At 41.9% G+C, this 20,270-nt stretch overlaps 1 protein-coding gene across 1 annotated transcript; it reads right to left on the bottom strand.

Annotated features, from left to right (window-relative positions):
* Positions 1 to 2,926: 2,926 nt before the first annotated feature.
* LOC133919991 (ubiquitin-like-specific protease 1D) lies at positions 2,927 to 10,325 on the bottom strand. The gene is made up of 14 exons (XM_062364603.1): positions 9,925 to 10,325; positions 8,714 to 8,786; positions 7,578 to 7,663; positions 7,173 to 7,471; positions 6,307 to 6,355; positions 5,799 to 5,872; positions 5,647 to 5,676; positions 5,473 to 5,568; positions 4,969 to 5,056; positions 4,349 to 4,443; positions 4,050 to 4,175; positions 3,761 to 3,872; positions 3,522 to 3,629; positions 2,927 to 3,439 (listed from the first exon to the last, which is right to left on the bottom strand). Exons 1-14 carry the CDS (start codon positions 10,222 to 10,224, stop codon positions 3,266 to 3,268), a joined length of 1,710 nt encoding a protein of 569 aa, XP_062220587.1. The 5' UTR covers positions 10,225 to 10,325; the 3' UTR covers positions 2,927 to 3,265.
* Positions 10,326 to 20,270: the final 9,945 nt, after the last annotated feature.

Here is a 20,270-nt window from a genome sequence, read left to right on the forward strand (position 1 = left end):
TGTCTCCGGTAGTATGTAATGCTTAAGTGCTTCAATTGGTATCATTGTCAATTCATTTCTATATTTAAGCTACCTCCGTGCATGATATGACTTAAATTTTCTACCTCTACTTATTGTCCACATGTACATATATTGCTACATTCCTACAAGTGGGATTCAGAAGTGAGTCTTATTATATGTATGCACACATAAATGGGGAGTTTAGATTATGTATTCCTACAAAAAGAAGCAACATGAGGCACTAAATGTATGTGATGTCGCCTAGAGGGGAGTGAATAGCCGTTTCCTGAAAATTAAAACTTCGTAGCGGATTAAACAGTCTGGATACTCTGGAGTTTGAAGGTTCCGGGCTCAACCTAGATAGTCCGGGTAAACATAGGAAACCGAAAGCTATGAACTCTTAAGCAATTCTAGTTGATTCCAAGTGTTACCACATGTTCCTAAGGTTGTATGTAAGCCATTTGACACTTCACCTGTAGCTAGAAATACGCAATCACATAGATCAGGGCAAATCGCCCAAAATCAACTAAAATAACAACTTAAAAGAAAAGGAGACACAAATTTGTTTCCTGAAGTTCGAATCTAATGATCCTACGTCTTCGTTGAGGTGCTCACAAAGAGTCGGGTCTCTCTCAATCATTATCCTCACTGAGCGACCACGAAGATCAAGCTCAAGGCCTACTCAACTTTCCTCTTTCCTCACGGAGACGAGTATGACCTTCACAAACTTCCCAAGGCACTCCACAAGCTTGAGTGCTCTACGGGTGACGCCTAGTCGTCTAGAAGCTCTAAGCTCCAAGAGTAAAGGACACGAATCAACGGCTTGTTGACGAACTCAAATGCTCAAATATGGATTTATACTCTCAAGCACTCGATCTCACTTTCCGAACCCAACTCTCAAATCCTTGTAGGATTTAATGCACTAGAAGAGTGGGAGGGCTCTAAAGAGACTTTGACTACTTTTGTCTCGAGTTGGTTCAGCAGCAAATGAAGGAGGGGGTGAGTGGGTATTTAAACCCATCCTCCAAAAACTAGCCGTTATAGTACTTTTGGTACTAACCCGGAGTATCCGGATCAACCTGGAGACTCTGGGTTGGTACTAAAATACTCAGCTGAGAGACCTGTCTGGAACCCAACTCGGAGGGTCTAGATAGACAACAGAATCCAGAGTATTCGGGTCAACCTGGAGACTCTAGATGAAACACTTTGATTCAAGCTGAGCACCTCTGCCGGAGTAGCATCCGGAGACTCCGGTCACCCGGAGTATCCGAGCCAATTCGGAGACTCCGGGTTGGACTCCAACACCAAACCAAACATCCTCTGCCGGAGCTAAACTCGGAGACTCCGGCCAACCTGGAGTATCCGGTTCAACCCGGAGATTCTATGTTCAAACAAAGACTAATAACTACCCGGTGTTCGTAGGGTGATTTGTGACTCCCATTTTTGGTCTAAAAGAGTTATTTAAGCACCGAGATATCTTCAATTCAATATAAACGCATCCTTCTTGATAGAACGACACGCTTATACTCAAATTCAAAAATAAAATAAAATTAAATCTATTGAGTGACTACGTGCTACTTCTCTTTTCTTTTTGAGGGACGCCAACATCATTTAACTTTTTCAATGAGATTAAAATCTATTCATAACCTCAATAAACTCATTAGTCCCTTAGTCGTTTGTCATCAATTATCCAAAACTCACATAGGGGGCCTAGATGCACTTTCAATCTCCCTTTTTTGATGATTTATGACAACACGATTAAAGCTTACAAAATATATTTGAAATAAAGATTTTGAATTCTAAGATATATGTGAGCTCCCCCTAAATGTGTGCATTAGATAAATTTGAATTTGAGATCAAATGCAATATTTAAAAGGATTTTTTGCGAGACCTCTCCCTATATCTTAGCATCCGTTGGGTGCAAAGAGTGTGAGTGAACGTGATAATATGTGATGCATATGACATGGTATATCACATAATAAAAGAAGTAGAGAAACAAATATTATAGCAAACATATCATAGCATCACACTAACATACTTAAGTTCTTACAAATTAAAGTTCAATGACAAGCACACCACGTGGTTCATCACATATATTACAATAGACTTATATGTCCAACAGAAGCGATAAAGAGTTTGAACAGATAAATGAGATACGACATTGCCCAACCCGGAGACTCCGGGTTATCCCAGAGACTCCGGGTTGGGGCAGAACAGAACAGACAACTGACACAGGATTCCCCTCCCCTTTAGCATCAAGCACTAAAAAGGAAAGAGAAGTAAAGAGAGATCTATTTGATGTTCTCTTCATAGTCCTTATCTCCATCTCCATCTCCGTTGCCATCATTATCTTTCGAAGAGCTTTTTTCGGTGTCACCCAAGTCTTCTTCCTCTTCTTGAGCATGAAAGGTTTCAGCACCCCCTGCAGCAACTTGGGCCTCATCATACCAAGCCCATAGGTTGTCAAAAGCTTCGGACTCGCTTACTTCTTCTTCGGAGGCAATCGAAGAGCAAGGAGACTCAATCATTAAATTAGCATACATAGTCTTTTGCCTCTCCTCAATCTTCCTTAATATCAAATTGATCTTGTCTTTGTATTTCTTTATCTTCGCAGCATTATGTAGCAGAAAATGAAAAGTGATATCTCGTAGCGTGAGTGGACAAGTTTTAGCTTTAGTATCCAAGCTTTGTTATCTGGCGTTCTCTCTCGAATCATTATACATTTTTTGTTTGAGAAAATTCCTCCTATGCCACTGAATGATATTTACCCGTCCATACACAAAATTTGTATTTGGTTATAGTGGTTTGTTGCTATCTAAATATAACAAAAAGTTTCTTCTGATGCTAATGATTTATGTGGAATTTAGTCCTGCCTGCAAAGACAATGAGCTCTTCACAAGACAACCGGCTACGGAGATGTAGTCAGCTGAAATGCTGCATCAGACATTATCATATAATTAGAAGTCAGCGCATGCAAAGTTGTATTTGGGAGCGAACGATTTCATTTGCCTCCCAAAGCCTAACTTCTACACTACATTTCCACCGCCAAACAAAAACTTTATCGTGAATAGAACAAGAACTATAAGCAACTTGGTGCCCTCTTTGCCGATGATTCATCTCCAAAACAGCAAACTATGAAATACCATCGCAACTACAGTCAACACGCTGTCCTCCGAGCTGTTCAGAGCCAGTGCTTGCTGAAAATTCCGAAATCAAAGTTCATCGTGTCGCTGGAAACAGAAGGCGCCATTCATTCGTCGCTAGATTAAAGCGTTATAGCCATGGTTGTGTCCACGTCCATATCTTCGCCTTCAGAATGCGATTCTGGATGTGATGATCCGTCGTCCTCTTGAGCACTCTGGAATAAATCGAACAGGAGTGCTCGTATTCCATCCCGAATCCCTGAAGCTTCTTCGTGATTGAACCATTTGCGTCCAAACTAAGAACCAGTGAGAGCATTAGTGGTCAGTGATCGGCGTTGCTGGTGAAGAATAATAATAACAAAATAATTTGATTTGTACCATGCCAAGGCCCTCTTTTGTCAACCTCTCTGGTGCCTCCTGAATAAACCTGTCAATGTAATGAAGCATAAAGAGGCCACAGTCATAGTCATTCTTCTGACGTGGAACCTGGCAAGTGAAAATATAACGCAGCATTAGAAAAACTACATCGAAGAACACACTAAATAAAGAAGAATTACTATATGGGCCATAAAAAATCATTTGGAGAACTATTGTAACTACAAATTTAGGCTTCTTACCTCAACCTTTTCCTTGTATATATTTCTCGGAAGACGGCTCCATATCCTCCCTGAAAATGGAATATCATAAGAAGAATCCTTCTGTCGATGGCGCCATTCTGCTTCAAGGTAGCTGTGATAATATTGAAACTCATGAAAGTTGCAGGCTTGCAGCAAGAGTGACGGCAAGTTAGCAGTCAGAGAATTGGAATTACAAGGTTTCTAACACGGGAAACTGGCCCCACTCCTGAATTCTGAAGAACTGGGCTCAAAACCAAACTCTCAGCTGGTATCAAGGGTGAACACATACCTCACAACTGTGTCAAAAAGCTTTTGACTGGAATGAAGCCCTACTAGAGAGTCCAAGTGAAGCATTATTGGCCCTGACTCTATCTCTTTTGCAGGCATGCAAACGATGATCAAGCTCCAATGCATCCTAAATTACAAGATCATATTGTTATTTCCATCATTTATGATGGCATGGTATAACAGAATATTGTTTCCTAACTGTCAAACAGATGCAAAGGTAATCCTATTTGCCAAGAAGCAGATGAAAAGCTTCCCCTTTCATACTGAAGTATTATCCAGACTTCCAGAGAAGCAACTTACTTTGCATTAACTGGCAAAATTATGTATGCTTTCTTAAAAATATCTACACTTCTCCACCATCTTCGTAACTTGCTGAATTGTGAGTCACGATCACCCTAGAAAAAAGGTGTTTGTGACAGTGAGGAAAAGATAAAACCAATGTGCAAAAGGTAATGAACAACAGATGAATACACACACACAGTTTGGAGCAAAAATGGAGCACTGTTTCCAGGGAAAAATACATGCACCAACATTTTGGCAAATAGTAGATTTCCTACATTCAACATTAAAGTGGCTTAGGATTAACCACTGTTTCCAATTCGTGGATTCAACATCCAAATTACTAAGGACCACTGTGGTATCTATACAGTTTGGCCGAAATGCATGCTAGGAACGTTGTTCGCAACTAGGAAAAACTGTCCCAAATCTGCGCACTCTGAATTCGTCCATTCCATATTTTACCTTACATGTATCAATAAGGATGAAGTGATAGTGTGCATCAACCTGAATTGGATGACATGAGGGAATTAACCACGTGGTATGGGTACAATGGAGTTTCCACATTAAGCCAACTCCATGCCGGATGTGGTATTTATGTGTTTGGACATGATCAATAGAACATGGAAACACAAAAGTCGTACCATTGTGGATAGTGCTTCTTCAAGTTTGCTATAGAAATATGTGTTAAACATGTAGAAGTCTCTCCGGGGTCTTGATTTCTTGAGGTACCTGATATGGCAATAGTCAGGATAGACAGATAACATTTATTGAAACCTACACGGCAGAGATTACTAAATTTTCATAGACCATGGAAGGAACAGCCCTGGTAAATGTGAGATGCGTTGAAAAGTCACGAACACCTTTACACAGCAACTGAGTCTTTCAACTTCAGCGCTCATCAAGCAGTTTGTGGCTACCAAATATTCCCTATGGAAGCTCAGTGACAAAGTGAATGCAGGAACAAATATACTTTGCTTTTAAATGGCATTTAGCCCCAATAAAGTACCATCTAAAGTCTTAAATTTAACAGATCATAAGAAACTTTAGGAGCACCAACACTTTCAAAATGAATGCAGTTCAATCATTCATGAAGAAGAAAGAGGAAGATAAAGAGAGGGGTACAGAAAATGGAAAAGATTACTTACTGAAGGCAAAAATTTATAACAGGTGATTTTAAATATTCTTCGGGTTCAAGACATTTCATGTCAGAGTGGGTCAGCTCAACAGCTTCTGGGTCAGTTCTGCTGACAAAAGTATATATTAGTCTGGAAGGGGGCAATCTATGAGCATAGACGTCAATAACAATGCATGATTCGAACCTTGAAGGATAGTAGATCTTTGACTCGTCCCTACATAAGTGCAATATCATTAATGGAACACTATCTACGATTGCTCATCATCTATTCATCTTGCATTATAACTGATAGCAACGAAATGTTAGCATGCAGAGATATTATCACTACTGGGTTACCATTTATTAGATATCTCAACATCAACTGATCTAGCAGGCTCTGGATCATCATCGTCATCCAAGAGAACCACGTCCTGAAATGGACAATACAGCTTGTTGCACATATAGCAATTTTTTCATGTAACATTCACAAACAGGATCAACAAAATTGGTGAGAAAATCGTTGAAGTATCAATTATTAATCAATGGACAATAGTACATGAGTCAGTGCATTGAATATGTCGTATATGTGTATATGTATGTTTTTCTTTCTCTTGTGTTTTCCTTTCTTAGTATCGAATAATTCCAGGATTTTAGCTCATTGCATTTCTTGTTGAATAAAATACTACAGATGGATAAAATAACAGAAAAATTGCATTTGTACTTACAGGGTTAGACCATAAATCCTAACCCTATGAGGCCTGTTGCAAATCTTGTTCATATAACTGATTCACCAGGAGTTAATAGGAAAACATTAAGGAACACTGTATGTAAAACACAAATAATGTATAATAATCGGCACAGTCACCTTTTTTAACTTAAAGGGTGATGAGGCCTTATTTTTAGAAAGGTCCCACCTGCAATTCAAAATCCTTTTTTCCTGTCAGAGGAACACAAATTGGTTTTATGACAAATACTACTTGCAAGATCTATCAAGATGGTAATTCATTATACATATAAATTATAAAGGTATGACAGTCTAATTGCCATAGGGTTACAAACTCCATCAGGTTAATCCGAAGGGCTGGCCAAGGGGCACTGTAACAGTATATGCAGGTTATAACACCACTGCCAAACTATTTGCCAGTAATTTACCAGGCTAACAGCTAACTGTGACAAGTTATGGACTACAGAAGAAATATAGCATTGACAATAAATGTACTTAGCATGCGCAACTGTAATATCGAAGTCACCGGTGAGAATAAGAGCCTTTGCAGAACCAAATAAAAGGTCTCATTGTCTACAAAATCAAAAGGCATAAAAGATAGAGAAGGAAACATAAAAAAATTATATCTATTGAGAGTTTGAAATGTTTGTTGAATATGAGAGAAGATACTTAGTTCAGAATACAGTGGTTCAATTTCAGCAATTCAACTACTAGATGGAAAATAAAATTGTGAAGCCAACAGAATCACAAGAGAAAATAAAGAGCAACAAACAAATGGAAACATGTACAATCACAATAAAACAGAAAGAATCATGTAAAGGAGAGATCCATAAGGACACAGCAAAGGAGTAAATGTTGTACATCAAGTACAGAATGAAACATATGCAGTTGGCAAAATGACACAAACGGATAGATACAGAAGAAACAGAAGACAGAAAATAGCTCTTTATATAGAACTACAAAAAGGTGAAAGACAATCAAGTGGATTAATAAAAGGGTGTGCATACCTCCTGCCACTACCAAAAGTGGCATCTTCTAGAGGTAATTTGCTGTAGATGCCCTTTGAATCAATAGTGTTATTTTTCTGTCGATTTCTGGTACAGTTCCTTAAATGTAATTTCTTTCTACTGTCAATATTGTCGTGGTTCAAATTTATATGTTCACGATCAGTACTCTTTGGATGACATGCATGAGTTTTCAGTCGACGAGTAGCTGAAGTTTTTGCTATTCGACCATCTTTCTTTAGGTAAGCATGTTTTCCTTGGCTTAAAGGACTTGATTCTTTAGAGAATTGTGCTCCCTTAACCTACATATAATCGGGAAAGGTAGTCAGTACACCTGTGAAAGGTAAATCTTCATAAAAAATATATCTGAAAAACATTTCATAAAAAACTCACGGAGTTACAGCGCACCTGGATATAGGTCTTTGTAGATGAAGTACAGCTTGAATTCTTAAGGTATTTGCCAGCCATACTGTCCGAGATCTCATCAGCGGGATCTGCAAAAGAAAGGCCAACAGTACATTGGTGACTGATTGCACAAAAACAAACTTCCTTCAGACAGGAGGAGGCAACAAAAAGGAGGATATTGGAGTAGCCAACACTAGAATGTGTTCATTTAACAACACCAGAAGAAGACCTAACAAATAAATCGTAATCCTTACAGATCAGCTGAATTATGCAACAAAGAAAAGATTCAATGTAACTTGCAGCTTGTTCCATCAGGGAATATGTATGATTCTATCAAACTCATGATCTGTCATGACCAAGGAGATCTAGCAGTTTATGAATTCGCAGTGATCCAGCAGGCAGCTGGTAGATTGTTGACCTTTTACACAGACTATTTGTAGTTAAAAGCAGCTATTCCATTCCCTCAAATGAAGTGTAGGAAGATATACATCTCATATACCATGCAGCATCATTTTTCCATGAGCTCTACAATGTGTTCCGGTAGGATATAATGAGATGACCATTACCCACTTCTATTTTCCTATCATTTAGGGTGAAGTCACCTATATGTTTGAGGCTTGGGCATATCTGAGAGGTGGCTCACTTGGCCTGGCATGCATCTTCACCCAGTGTTCAGTTAGTTATCCCAGTAGGCAGGTGCCAACTAGTCACACCAGAACAATGTGTATCCAAATAGGACAGAACTTATGTTACATTTCTGCATGGCTATTGTATAGCATAAAAACAGAACATGTGTCTGAATTAATGCATCCAATTTCCTTTCAGATGTCAAATTTTACCAAGTTGCAGCTAATTATAATCAATACGAAAGCAAAGTCACATAGAAATTATGCTGCCATCGTCATCCTAACAACACTAAGCATTTGAGACCATAAACAGCAACAGTAACAGCAACAACAACACATTTTAATCCCATGCAAGTTGGAGTAGGCTAGCCCATAAACCAAGGCTCAAAATTTACCAAGACAGAACGGTATGTCTATCTGACCTTACTAATGACAAGCAGCTATCCATAAGGACCATGACCAACAAGGCATAAAAAACGGACCATGACCAATAAATAAATGCATAAATCTTACTGAAGGCAAAGCAATCATCCCCACTATCACTTGTAGACATAGCCTGCATTGCCTGTCTCTGAAGTGTGTCATCCTACAATAATTAAAAGAAAACATAAAGTTGCGGCATGGGTGAAAATGAAATATGCTGATAATAGGAATATACTTCATGCCAGCCAAGAAGATAGAAATAAATTAATTTGAAAGAGTATTTCATTTCGTTACTCACGTTACCCATCCTGATCATAAAGACAATAGCATGACATAAAAAATTATGGTTTGGAACATATTTAAAGATACAAAACAAACATCATGGGAAAGAAGATGTTTATAAAAAGTTGCTTGTGTATCCACTTAATTTTTTATTGCTAATCCATAACATATTGCTTGGAGGTTTCACTCTCTCAATGACATAATCACATAAGCCAAAAATTTATACACTTCCCTCGACCAGATAAAAAGAAGGGTGCAAATCTGCAATTAATCTAGAGAATACGGCTACTGATAGTGGCACTTTTCAAGTCTTCCAAGATTTTATTAGAGACTTGCATCAATCCTCATGTTCATCAGATCCCTCCAGTATAAATAGATGTCCTTAACATGAAATCTCTTGAGTGAAAATTTTGTAAATCATTTAAGAAAAAGAAAAGGACAATTAAGCACTCTAGTCACTACCTAATATTACATGCCACATAATTTAAGATTTACCCAGTAGTGAAAATTCATTAAAAAACAAAAATAAAACTTCCAGTTACAAAAGGAGATAAAATATGACCAGATGATAATAATTTCCGTTCGGTCGCCAGTATTTTATTTTATTATTTCCAACAAATTAATTAACTTCTCTAGCATCCGCCCATAACCATATATGGAGATGATAGAGTACAATAGAAATTCGCAAGCATTTCAGCCATATGATCAGGATTTCCAATAACGTATTGACATAATACTACACTTCCAAACGAACGTGTCATTTTTACTCATTATTCAGATGTAATTTCAACATCTTAAAGCAAATTAAAAGACCAATATTTACCCAAAACCTCACTCTAAAAACCCGAAATAGTGAAAACCTTGATAAATCACAACACCTGCTTCATGCCACAAAATTGCCGACGCAACGGTCCGTAAGCCTCACATCAATCAACCAAAAAGAAAGCACTGGCGCTCAAAGCTCCCAGGACCTTGGTTAGGGGCGTGAAACGATTGCGCAAAGCCCACATTTTGCTCACCTTCCTCTGCCTAGCGACTCTCCGGCGTTCAAGCTCCTTCTTCATCCGGTCCACGCTTCTCCGCATCTTCTCGCCAGCGTCCGGCATCGTCCGGAGTAGACCCTGCGCCTTCCCGCTCCAGAGGTTGATCTTATCCCGCAGATCTTTATCGGCGAGTTTCGCGAACTCTGCCGCGCCCCCGTCATCACCGCCGGCGGAACCGTCGTCGGTGTCGGCGCGCGCCGTCGTCGGGGGATGCGGCGTGACGGGCGACGACGAGGAGCGGACGGCCTCCAACTCCGCCGTCGGGGAGTCTCGCATCACCTGTACCCAATCGATGATGATCTCCGGGTGGACGGGGGACGCTTCCGTGCCGGCGGTCGGAGGGACGTGGGGAGGGTTTTGGGTGTGTGTGTGGGTGGGTGGGAGACTGGGAGGGCGTACGGTATTTTTTCCCCGATTCAAATGCTAGTATGCTATTGCAGATGTGAGGGCGTGATGCCAGATTATCTTGCTTCAGGCGAAGGGGGGAAATGCGATGTCTCCTGCTAATTTTTGCACCGACCCCTCTGACATGCGGGTCCCGCTAGGGGCAACAGTGTTCTTCCTCATCATAAATAAAAGGTGGTACTATTATATATCCGCACATCTACACCATTCAGTGTTTTCTATGGTTTTCAAGACTTACTTCCTTTATTTGTTAGAGTAATTTAGATTTATGTCATTATAAATATTATAATTTAAAAATTATGAATTCATGACATTACAGATCTTATGAAATTAAATCCATGTCATTTGAAATGTGTATGATTTGTAGTGGAAATGGCATGTACATAATTTCAGAAGATTTGTAATAGCATATTTCCAAATACCAGATTCTTAATAATATATTTTAAAATCATAATATTTATAATGGTATGAATCTAAGACCTTGGAGTAATTGCCAAGTGGGAACTCGATTTGCGGCAGAGGTGCAGAAGGCATGTAGTGGAAAGAGAAATAAATACAACCATAGGCAGTTGCAGGCTTGCAGCTCCAAACAAGTTGATACATGCATATATGCTTTACATTAATTTGAAGTCTCTCTCTAAAGAAACAGCACCAACATACCGAATGGAAGCAGGCCTGAGGATTTGATGAGTACAGCTATTTGCACTACGAGCACGCAATGTTTTTATTGCAATGGTGCTTGAGAAACGTTTTATAGGACCATGAAAAAGAAATAAATCACATCAATATCCATGCAGTAATGTGTGCATCTCGCCTTATGCAATTAAACCCGCAGGAGAAAACAGTTTAAACCACGAGAGAAAACGGAGAAAGTAGCTAGATGCTGCTTGGAAAATAAATTGCCTTTTATATGGTATCTCCATTTTCCGCACCATGCTTCTATTTGTTTGAATTTAAAACTTGTGTTATTGTCTATTTTGGGACTTGTCTAGGCTCAATCCTACAGTTCTCAAGGTCTCGTTCTTCGGAGAAAACACGCAGGTATCCATTTACTCGCGTTGTTGTGTTGCTTCCTCGTATATACGGCTTCCCGTATGGGCCGCCGTTTCAAAAATATATCGACATGTACATAACGATACAAAACGTGCAGGTCATTTATTGGGCCAGAATATTGAGTTGAAGGCTTCAGTTTGGGCCTGCCTGGTGTGCAAATTTTAGTCTGGATCACGCGGAAAAAGCCCCATGTGGCCACGTCCAGCCTCCCGCCGGCCCATTCCCCGATTCCCGTGCTTTGCCAGTGGCTGGCGGCCATTGACTTGACCTGGTTGCAGTCAAGCTGCAACCATGGAGTACGTACAAGAACGGGTTGGCCGCCGGATCTGGTCATCTAGCTAGCTATGCCGCTATTTCAAACATGCTCGATCAGCAGGTCAGCGCGCATGCATCATCAAACATGCAACGTGGAGTCGATGCGAGGACGACTTCGCCGCAAGTGCCTCCAGGGTGGGCAGCGCAGGTTGCATGTAAAAAAGAATCCCACGAGTTGTACATTTGATCACTAGTTTAAGCTGATTTCATGACTTGGGAGTCGTGTGAAAAAAAAGATGATCTAAAGAGCATCTTTAACAATATCTCTATTTAAAATTCTATAGTTAAATATAATAGATTTAGAATAAAAATATTTCTCTAGCAGATACCCTATCTCATTCTCCATCTTTAGAAGTCACTTAAACTCAGCTCCACATCACCCGGATACAAGGGACCGAACCCATCCCATATTTGCCCCTCTCCCTATCGCGAGCCCCTCTCCCGCTCTCTCATCTCCCGCGCACCCCCTCCTGTGTGCGGCGCGGCCCAGGAGCAGGCGGTCGGCGTCATGGCCCTCTGGTTGGGCGAACGGCGGAGCCGGATGCGGAGTGGGCCAACTCGTTGATGTGGCGCTGCTACGTCTGCTCTGGGTTACCACAAAAGACATTGGCTATGTGAGAGGGCGGAGCAACTTGCTAGAGTTGGAGAAGAAAGCAATGGGAGGTTGAATCCAGTGCGAAATCGATGGGGTTTCGATGGGATTCGGTAGCTGGAGTGTCGCTTAGACCTCTTCCTTAGCTCCTCATGGCTTGGCAGGGAGAGAGGATCTTCTGCAGCATCGATAGAATCGGCTCGGCTACGTGTCAAAAACGTTTGACGGCGACGCTGCTCTCTACATACATGTGCTGTGCTTGATGGAGTTCAACTAGAGAGAAAAGAGTGACTACAGAGAGATGGGAGAGAGGAGAGGGATAAGGAAGCCCGGCCTCCACTAGAGCTTGGCGTGGCACAACGGATTGGCCAGCATGGGTGACACCCGGGCATCGGTGGCCACACAGTGAGCTCCCTCTGTCCAAGCAATTGGAAGACAGTCGATGATAAGTGGGACCGAGGGGTTACGATTTAGGGAATCTGTTAGAGAACGAAAAGATATATGAGAGATTTTTTAAAAAAACTATATAAAAATATAAGAGATAAATTTTAGAGAAATTATCAGAGATGCTCTAATCCAGAGATGACTAAATGAGTCACTCGGGCCGGCTCGGTACGGACCCATCTCGGCACGACACGGCCCGATAGGCCTAACTACTGTAACGGGTTGTGCCGTGTCGACCCGCGTGCGAGCTTTTTTATTTTTATATTTTTTTATTAAAAATTTAAATAAATAGATTCCTCGTGAAAAAAATTACAAAACTAGACACCTATCACCCTCTCTTGGGGTGTTAAGAGCCTAACTGCCTGCCCCCTGAGAGGGCGATAAGTAGTCCCACAGACTCTTACCGTCTTTTAATGGGGTGAGTAGGTGTAAAGCCTCTGAACGGCCGGTAAGCTACAGTATATAAACAATAATGTCGGTAAACAGTACTCCGAAGTTTAATTTCCCAACCTACCTTCTCTATCCAAAATAGTGATATTCTATTGCTCCAAAAATTCTAAAACTTTCTGTACATGTTTCATAATTCATATGCAACCCATTTTAATTGAATTCACCTAAAAATCCTATGTAGAATTTAAACTAAAATTTTTCAAAAAAAAACTACTTTTATAACTTCTATTAATTGTTAGGGCTCAAATAAATTTTAAAAAATTAATAAAATTTACTAATATTCTTCTTACGTTATGTGATAATTTCTAAAATTTAGAGGTTTTACTCTAATCATGGCAGCACAACCGCGACGAGGCCCTCGTTCATGGGCGGCCGAAGCAGGAACACGGGGACGGCGGCCAGCACTAGCTAGCACTCACGCACTCTACCTCCTCCCCCTGCTGCCGCGTCAGTGCCTGGCCATGTCTTTAGCTGGAGCGCAGTGCCGAGCTGTTGACTTGCGCGCGCATTCATACTTTGTCATGTGATCAGTTGATCATTGGTCTCAGGCGTGAATGATTAAATATTGCGTCAGTCAGAGCTCAGAGAAAATGGAGTGATGGAGTGAAATGTGCTCGTGCAGAAGGGGATCTGCTAATCCATTGACTGCATGGTCACAAATTTTTCCAGTGTAAACCAGCCGATGCATCCCTCATTTATTATTTTTTCACGTTGATGGCCGGAATTGAACTTGTATTATTAATTGACAACCATACACGGAAACCATCTCTTATTACGATGGTGAAGACGTAAGATATGACTCTATCCATCAAGATTTAAATCCTAATGCTTATTATACATGTAAATGTTTTCAACGATTTTATTTACAGGTGATGTGCTCCTTCAGCACAAGTCCTTAGTTATTCCTCGGTACTCGGCGGTTAGAAACTAGTAGCAGGAAAACAACGGTTCATACATTGAAAAATAGAGCGTGCATGAGATATGTTTTCAATTTATTGAAACTAACCATCTTATGTTTCAATCACCATCCTAGTCCTTGGATCAAATTCAATCATCCTAACCAATAAATAATTGGATGTCGATCATTGAAAAATAAGTTGGGTTTAGAGCACTATAAAAATGGGGAAAGTTGTTTATTTTACTAAAGGAGTCATACTTAGGGGTTTTAGCCTTGGTAAGGAAGAAACAGAGATACTGGATAGGGTTGTTAATTCGACATGAATTATACTTTCCCAATCTTTTTTCTCTAAAGATGAACCTGGAGCAAACATTTATAAATTTCATTTTTTATAAAAAGTGAAGCAAAAAAAAATATGCTAGTGGAGTAGCAGTACTATAGTATCGAATATCTAACTACGGGGTATATATACATAAAGAGTATAATGTATATAGACATGGTATATCATACATATGTATAATAACTTCAAATATTATGAAACTGAATCTGCGATACATGATATACCCAGAAATCTAGAAAACGTATACTAAAAAGGTCTCGATTGGTTGTCCAACTCGAGAACGACTAGTATTCAAATCGAATTCATCCGCTTTGTTATGGTATATAAGATGGACTCCCTATCAACTACAGTTGGATAGGAGGCGGTATATCAGCCCTATATAAAGTGGGAACCTAGACCCCCTGAAGAGAGGGTTGGAGAAAGAGGCTCTGCAACTCGACGTAAGCACCACGACCATAGGAGATACTCGGCGACATAATCCTTAGTTTAGATTAGATCCAATCTGTTCTCTGTAATAGGTCTAGACACATTGCTTGTACTTGAGAGAATACATACGCATCACCACCTATATAGGACGTAGAGTATTACTCCAACTGAGAGGTCGAACATGTCTAAATCGTGTGTTTTGATTCGTGTTCAATCCTAATCTCGAAGGTACCTTAGTCAATTACAGACGTATTGTTAGGAACTATTCTTCGACAGTTGGTGCGCCAAGTAGGGGCTTTTTTCTGCTTTTCAGGATTGATCATGTCTCGAGTTTACATCCGCGCTAGTTTCTCTGACGACGGTTTCTATGACCACTTCGAGCCGGTGAAAGCCATATACTCATCGCCTCCTGCCGGATTTGAGATCCTCTTTGGAGCTATGGTTTTCCGTTAGGACAATCAAGGTGGATTGATCCACACTGGTATTCTCGAGTCCATCCCATTAGACGCATACCGTAAGGTGGGGCATCTCGATCGGGATCCAAAAAGCCTAACATTCTCCAGTGTATAGACACCAACAGTGAGGACGAGGATCAAGAGAGTGGCAACGACAACTCGATCGACAGCCAGAGCAGTCGAACGGATCGATTCGTGTTCATGGCTCGAGGAGTCGAAACCCCACCTGATGACCCAATGGAGGTAGATCAAAACGCCACAGAGAACAATGGCACCGGGATTCCTGTGGACCCAGCAACGGCAGTCGCCACCCACGGTACTTGCATCGCCGTAAATATACTGCCAGGAATGTCTGTGGCTGGTGCCCAGTTAGCTCCTAATACTTCTGATCATCAATGGATCGCGGGAAGTTAGGTGCTCTTTGGTCTTCAATGACAACTTCAAGTGGGTACCCCTCCACCAGTACCGGTCTTGAGATGAAGAAGCGAATACTCTTAGGACAACTGTCATGAGGCTTCATTGATTCAGTCGCAGCCAAGCCTCAGCTGTGATGTCTTTAGTACTCCAGAGGCTAATATCTAGGGCGCTTATCTGATTATAAGATCCTTCCCTGAGTTGGATCTGGCGAATCCTTTAGCCCCGATGCTCAATTAAGTGAAGATTTTACTCATTACAGCTCATATCAAGGCTGCTTGAATAAACAACCCTAGCAATTCTAGGCACCCAAGTCAGCAAGGCGCAGGTTTAAGGAGCCACAGACGCGAATATCCCTGAGTCGAGGAATCATAGATGGGAAGCTTGGGCGGTCAGGGTCAAGCGTTGTCCTGTGGGCCAGGCTATAACTGCCATATTTATAGGCGCGAAAACTAGAAAACATATGATAAACCACATCCCTCACGATTGGCATGATCTACGAAGAGTGATAGATAACTGTTGTGAGGAATGTCGTGAGGACAATCGACACTATAATGAGTGCATATCTTCAGGACAGTACGATAAACGTGACTCCCTTGTTTGAAGTAACAGTCGTGACAGCCCTCCTCCTCCACTTCCTGAAGAGTTTGATGGGGTTGTGAAGCCTTCGCTCATGAGAATACATATATATCACCATCCAAACAGGATGTAACGTATTATTCTAATTGAATATTCGAACCTGTCTAAGTCATATGTCTTGATTCATATTCAATTCTTAATTAAAAAATACTCTAATTAATTATGGACGTATTGTCATCCACTGATCTTTTGACACTAAGCCCGCTATTACTGCACTTGTCCATTGTTCCAAGATCGTGCTGGGCACCGTTCCCAGGCAGCCAGGCTAAAGGCTAGTAGTTTATCAGAAAGCCCATGGTTTCCAGCTTTACGCAAGCCAGTGGAACTGATGGCCGAGAAAGATATTCCTTGGTACGCCGTACGCGTGGGGAGAACGTGGAGCGGGGCAAAGACTTCCATGGGCAGGCAGGCAGCTACCTGACGTCCTGACCCGTGACCTCAGGAACAAAATGGATCGATGGGGGTTGACCTCGTTTTTATCCGCACGCGTTGGCGGATTTGCCTCCAGCTCCAGCAACAAGCCGGCGTCCGGCGGTTGTCAGATAGCTAGCAGGCGGGCCACGCCCCAAAATGGGTCGGAGACGAGCGATTTCCTCGGCACTTTGTTCCGGGCGGACGCGGTTTTTGGTGCGGTTGAGACCGTCCCCGTCCTGGCAAGCACTCTCGGTCTCGGCTGTCTGTGGCCCGTGCTTGCGTCAAGATTTTCTGTTTTCGTCACTCGGCAGATCGGATGGGGACAAGGCGTATAGACAGCAGCTGACATAGCATGGAAGCCGACCTGTTCAAAGTTCGATATATCACCATAGAACTAGGCATTTTAGTGCAATGTCAAGTTTTTTTTTGAAAGGTGCAGTGTCAAGTTTGATACATCACTCTTCCTTTGCTCTGCAAAATGGCGAGGTGACTCAGGCTAGTTCCAGCAGAGCCCGTTTCTGCATGCCGTATCACTGTAGCTGTCGGATATGCCGCTTCTGCTGCCAGTATCGGCCTCCAGATTTCCACCACTACAGAGATAAGGCCGAACCTCAATAGTGATATAGTCGTAGCAAATTTGTTATCCTCTCTTACTATCTCATAATATTCATAGAGGATGATTGTGTGTTTGAAAAAAGAAGAAGAGGTGATGAAGATAAAAAATAAAAGATACTATAATAATATTATAAAAACAAAATTTTAAAATATATAACCTCAATAGCTGTAGCCGTCGACCGGGTCGATCATCGCTGCTCCACCGACCGAGCGGTGCATTTTTTTATCGCACTCGCATCCGGGCCCTGCCTACGCCACGGCCACGCACCCTAGCACAGACGCCGGCCATGCGCGCCCCCATTCCCTTTCTTTTCTCCTTTGCTCGACTCGCATTTTGTTAATTCCCTTTTGAAGAACCATTCTTTTCAGCTCGGGTGCTTTGTACCTGTAGGTTGCATGAATGCATGCATGATTGTACGTATGCTGCTGAATTAAATAACAAAATGCGAGCAGCTATTCAATCAGCCCGATCTATATTATGCCAAGGAACCACGTAAAGCTTGTGTCGATACAGAAACGAGGTCAGGAAAAGTTTGGGCGGCGTGGATGAATGTGGGGGGATATTATGTACGAAGAAGTATTGAAAACTGTGCTCTCTTGACGAAGTTGGGCCCTGTGGTCAGAATGTACTAATGGCATGCTTTTTTTTTAAGAAAACTAATGACTCACTTCAAAAGGGCGTACTAGAAAAATTTGTGTTCCTTCCACACGAATTGTACTTTCTTCTAAAAGTCTTTTCACACGATTTATGATGTAACCTACGAAGGTGAGATTGGTATCTTCATTCGGCGGGGATCGAGTTCTATATTTTTCGATTACCAGGAAAATACATACACACACCACATACTAGTCTGGCGTGTGTCACACACCTTGAGACAGGTGTTGTTACCACGAGCACGCGCTGAAAAAAACACAAAAACACACTCAGTACGTGTAAACAGGTTGATAAGTGGAGCGTACCCTCACAGCTCCGCTATCCTGTACTCCGTCACTGAGAGAAAGACCGCGTAAGCAATTTCGATTACGGTAGCAATGGTCCTGTAGCAATTACCAGAAGAGAGTATAACAAATGATGCTGCCGTGCTAGAGTACTGTTTTATGTCGCTCATTGAAGAAGAGGCATGGCTCATGCCCGGATTTACCTGCGAAGAGAAATTTTGAACTTGATTACGGACAGGAGACTCTGATCCAACCGTTTCGCCTCTGCTACAGGAAAGAGCGGCGACTCCAAGGCGATTTGCTTCCCTCCGCCGATTTGCCGGCCCCCTCGCTTCCGACGGCCTCGCCGGCGTTGGATGACGAGGGTGGCCCGGCCGTCGGTGGCGGGATAGTAGTTTACTAGGTTGTTTTAGCTAGATCCGCTAGTTTAGCTTGCTAGGTTCTAGGGTTAGGTTCCCGATGATGACGGTGTGTTGTTCACCGGAAGGTTTTGGCCCTCCAAGACGGACTTGGTGCAGGAGTCGACGGCTGCGCCGACGTCTTCTTGTCACTGGGTTCACAACTTGGAGGTTAGTTTGCTTCCTCTTTTTGCGAAAGGAGGGAAGCCTTGCTTATCCCTTTTAGTGGGTTTGTTTTCCTCGTCGCCGGCAGCGCTGATGACGGTGGAGTTTTCTTCCCCCATCTTCGCCGACGAGAAGACGCCGATACGCGTTCTTCGGTTCCAAATTCGCCTCGGTTCGCTAAGGCGATGGCTCTTGCGGCAGATCCAACGTTTGTGGCTTCTCGTCGATTGGATGGTTGGGACTCGGCTTCGGCTTCTGCGTTTCCTAACAGCGAAGGTCACCGGAGTTGTCGTGAAGACCCAGTGTAGCTCAAGCATGAATTTGATGATGTCTAGGGTCTTCTCTGAATATGTTGTAACTGGGGAACCTTGTCTGTTGGACTTTGTTGTAATTCCTTGTTTCCCCAGGGTGCTACGTGAAAATCGGGGATGTAAGCATGGTGCTTCCTTTAATATATTTTAATGGGCTTCCAGCCCCTTAAAAAAAAGAAAGAAATTTTGAACTTACATGAACTCTGTACCGATGGAGGACCTATTGAAACGAATATTACTCGGTGGTCGCTGCCGGATGACTTGCTCCAGTTTAAAATAGTATTAGCACTGCTATCTTCTGAACCTTCTCTTGGCGCTTAGATACGAATGCTGATTTCAAAATCAGAATGTATTGGCCGGTCTAACTTGTCGTGCCAGGAGACGAATGACATGGTCTGATCTCTGATCCATTGGTGCTGTCATATTGGTGGACGGTACGGTGGCAAAGGGAGAAAGGGAGTGGATGATTTGTGGCTCGGAATCGGTAGGTTTAGACTTTGATTATTAGAGCGTCCATTTCATCCCCAAAGCGTGCTGCATGGGCAATAGGAAGGCACGTACGTCACGGATCTAGATCCTGTGACTTCACAAAGGCTAAAGTGAGAGACAAACAATATTTTATAAGAAACGTTATAACAATATTTAGTTATCACTGCATGAGCTACTGTTTATAAAAATACTACACTGATTTACTATATCACTAAATTTATTTACGATCTAATGGCTCATAGTGAAGTGAAATTATTGTCGCTGAAACTTCACTCCGCATAAAGTCAGGAATACCATCTGTACATCACACCGGCCAACCAAAAAGGGCAAATACACTGTGATCCACAAGACCATAGTCACCTTCTAGAAAAACACACCATAGAATAGTGAACGTCAACCCGGTAGAAAAACAACAATACGTTTATGAATGATCCAACACATCTGCCCCTAGTATAGAAATTAGCCTAATGGGTTTGGTGCCTTTTTGTTTTTCTTCACCGTGTACTGTGATCGCATTGTAAGCGACAAACGTAAGTTTGGCTTAAAAAAAAGGACTAAGA

Source organism: Phragmites australis, chromosome 1, assembly GCF_958298935.1.
Source record: "Phragmites australis chromosome 1, lpPhrAust1.1, whole genome shotgun sequence".
In the NCBI taxonomy this organism is placed as follows: Eukaryota; Viridiplantae; Streptophyta; class Magnoliopsida; order Poales; family Poaceae; genus Phragmites; species Phragmites australis.

What these genes read in the sequence shown, in the direction of transcription:
- LOC133919991 (XM_062364603.1), bottom strand. Translation starts at nt 10,224, where the DNA reads ATGCGAGACTCCCCGACGGCGGAGTTGGAGGCCGTCCGCTCCTCGTCG. An exon ending in GGATGATTGCTTTGCCTTCA is followed by an intron (nt 7,664 to 8,713) that starts GTAAGATTTATG and finishes TTTCTTTTGCAG; the next exon opens with ATCCCGCTGATGAGATCTCG. An exon ending in CAAAAGAGGGCCTTGGCATG is followed by an intron (nt 3,440 to 3,521) that starts GTACAAATCAAA and finishes ACTGGTTCTTAG; the next exon opens with TTTGGACGCAAATGGTTCAA.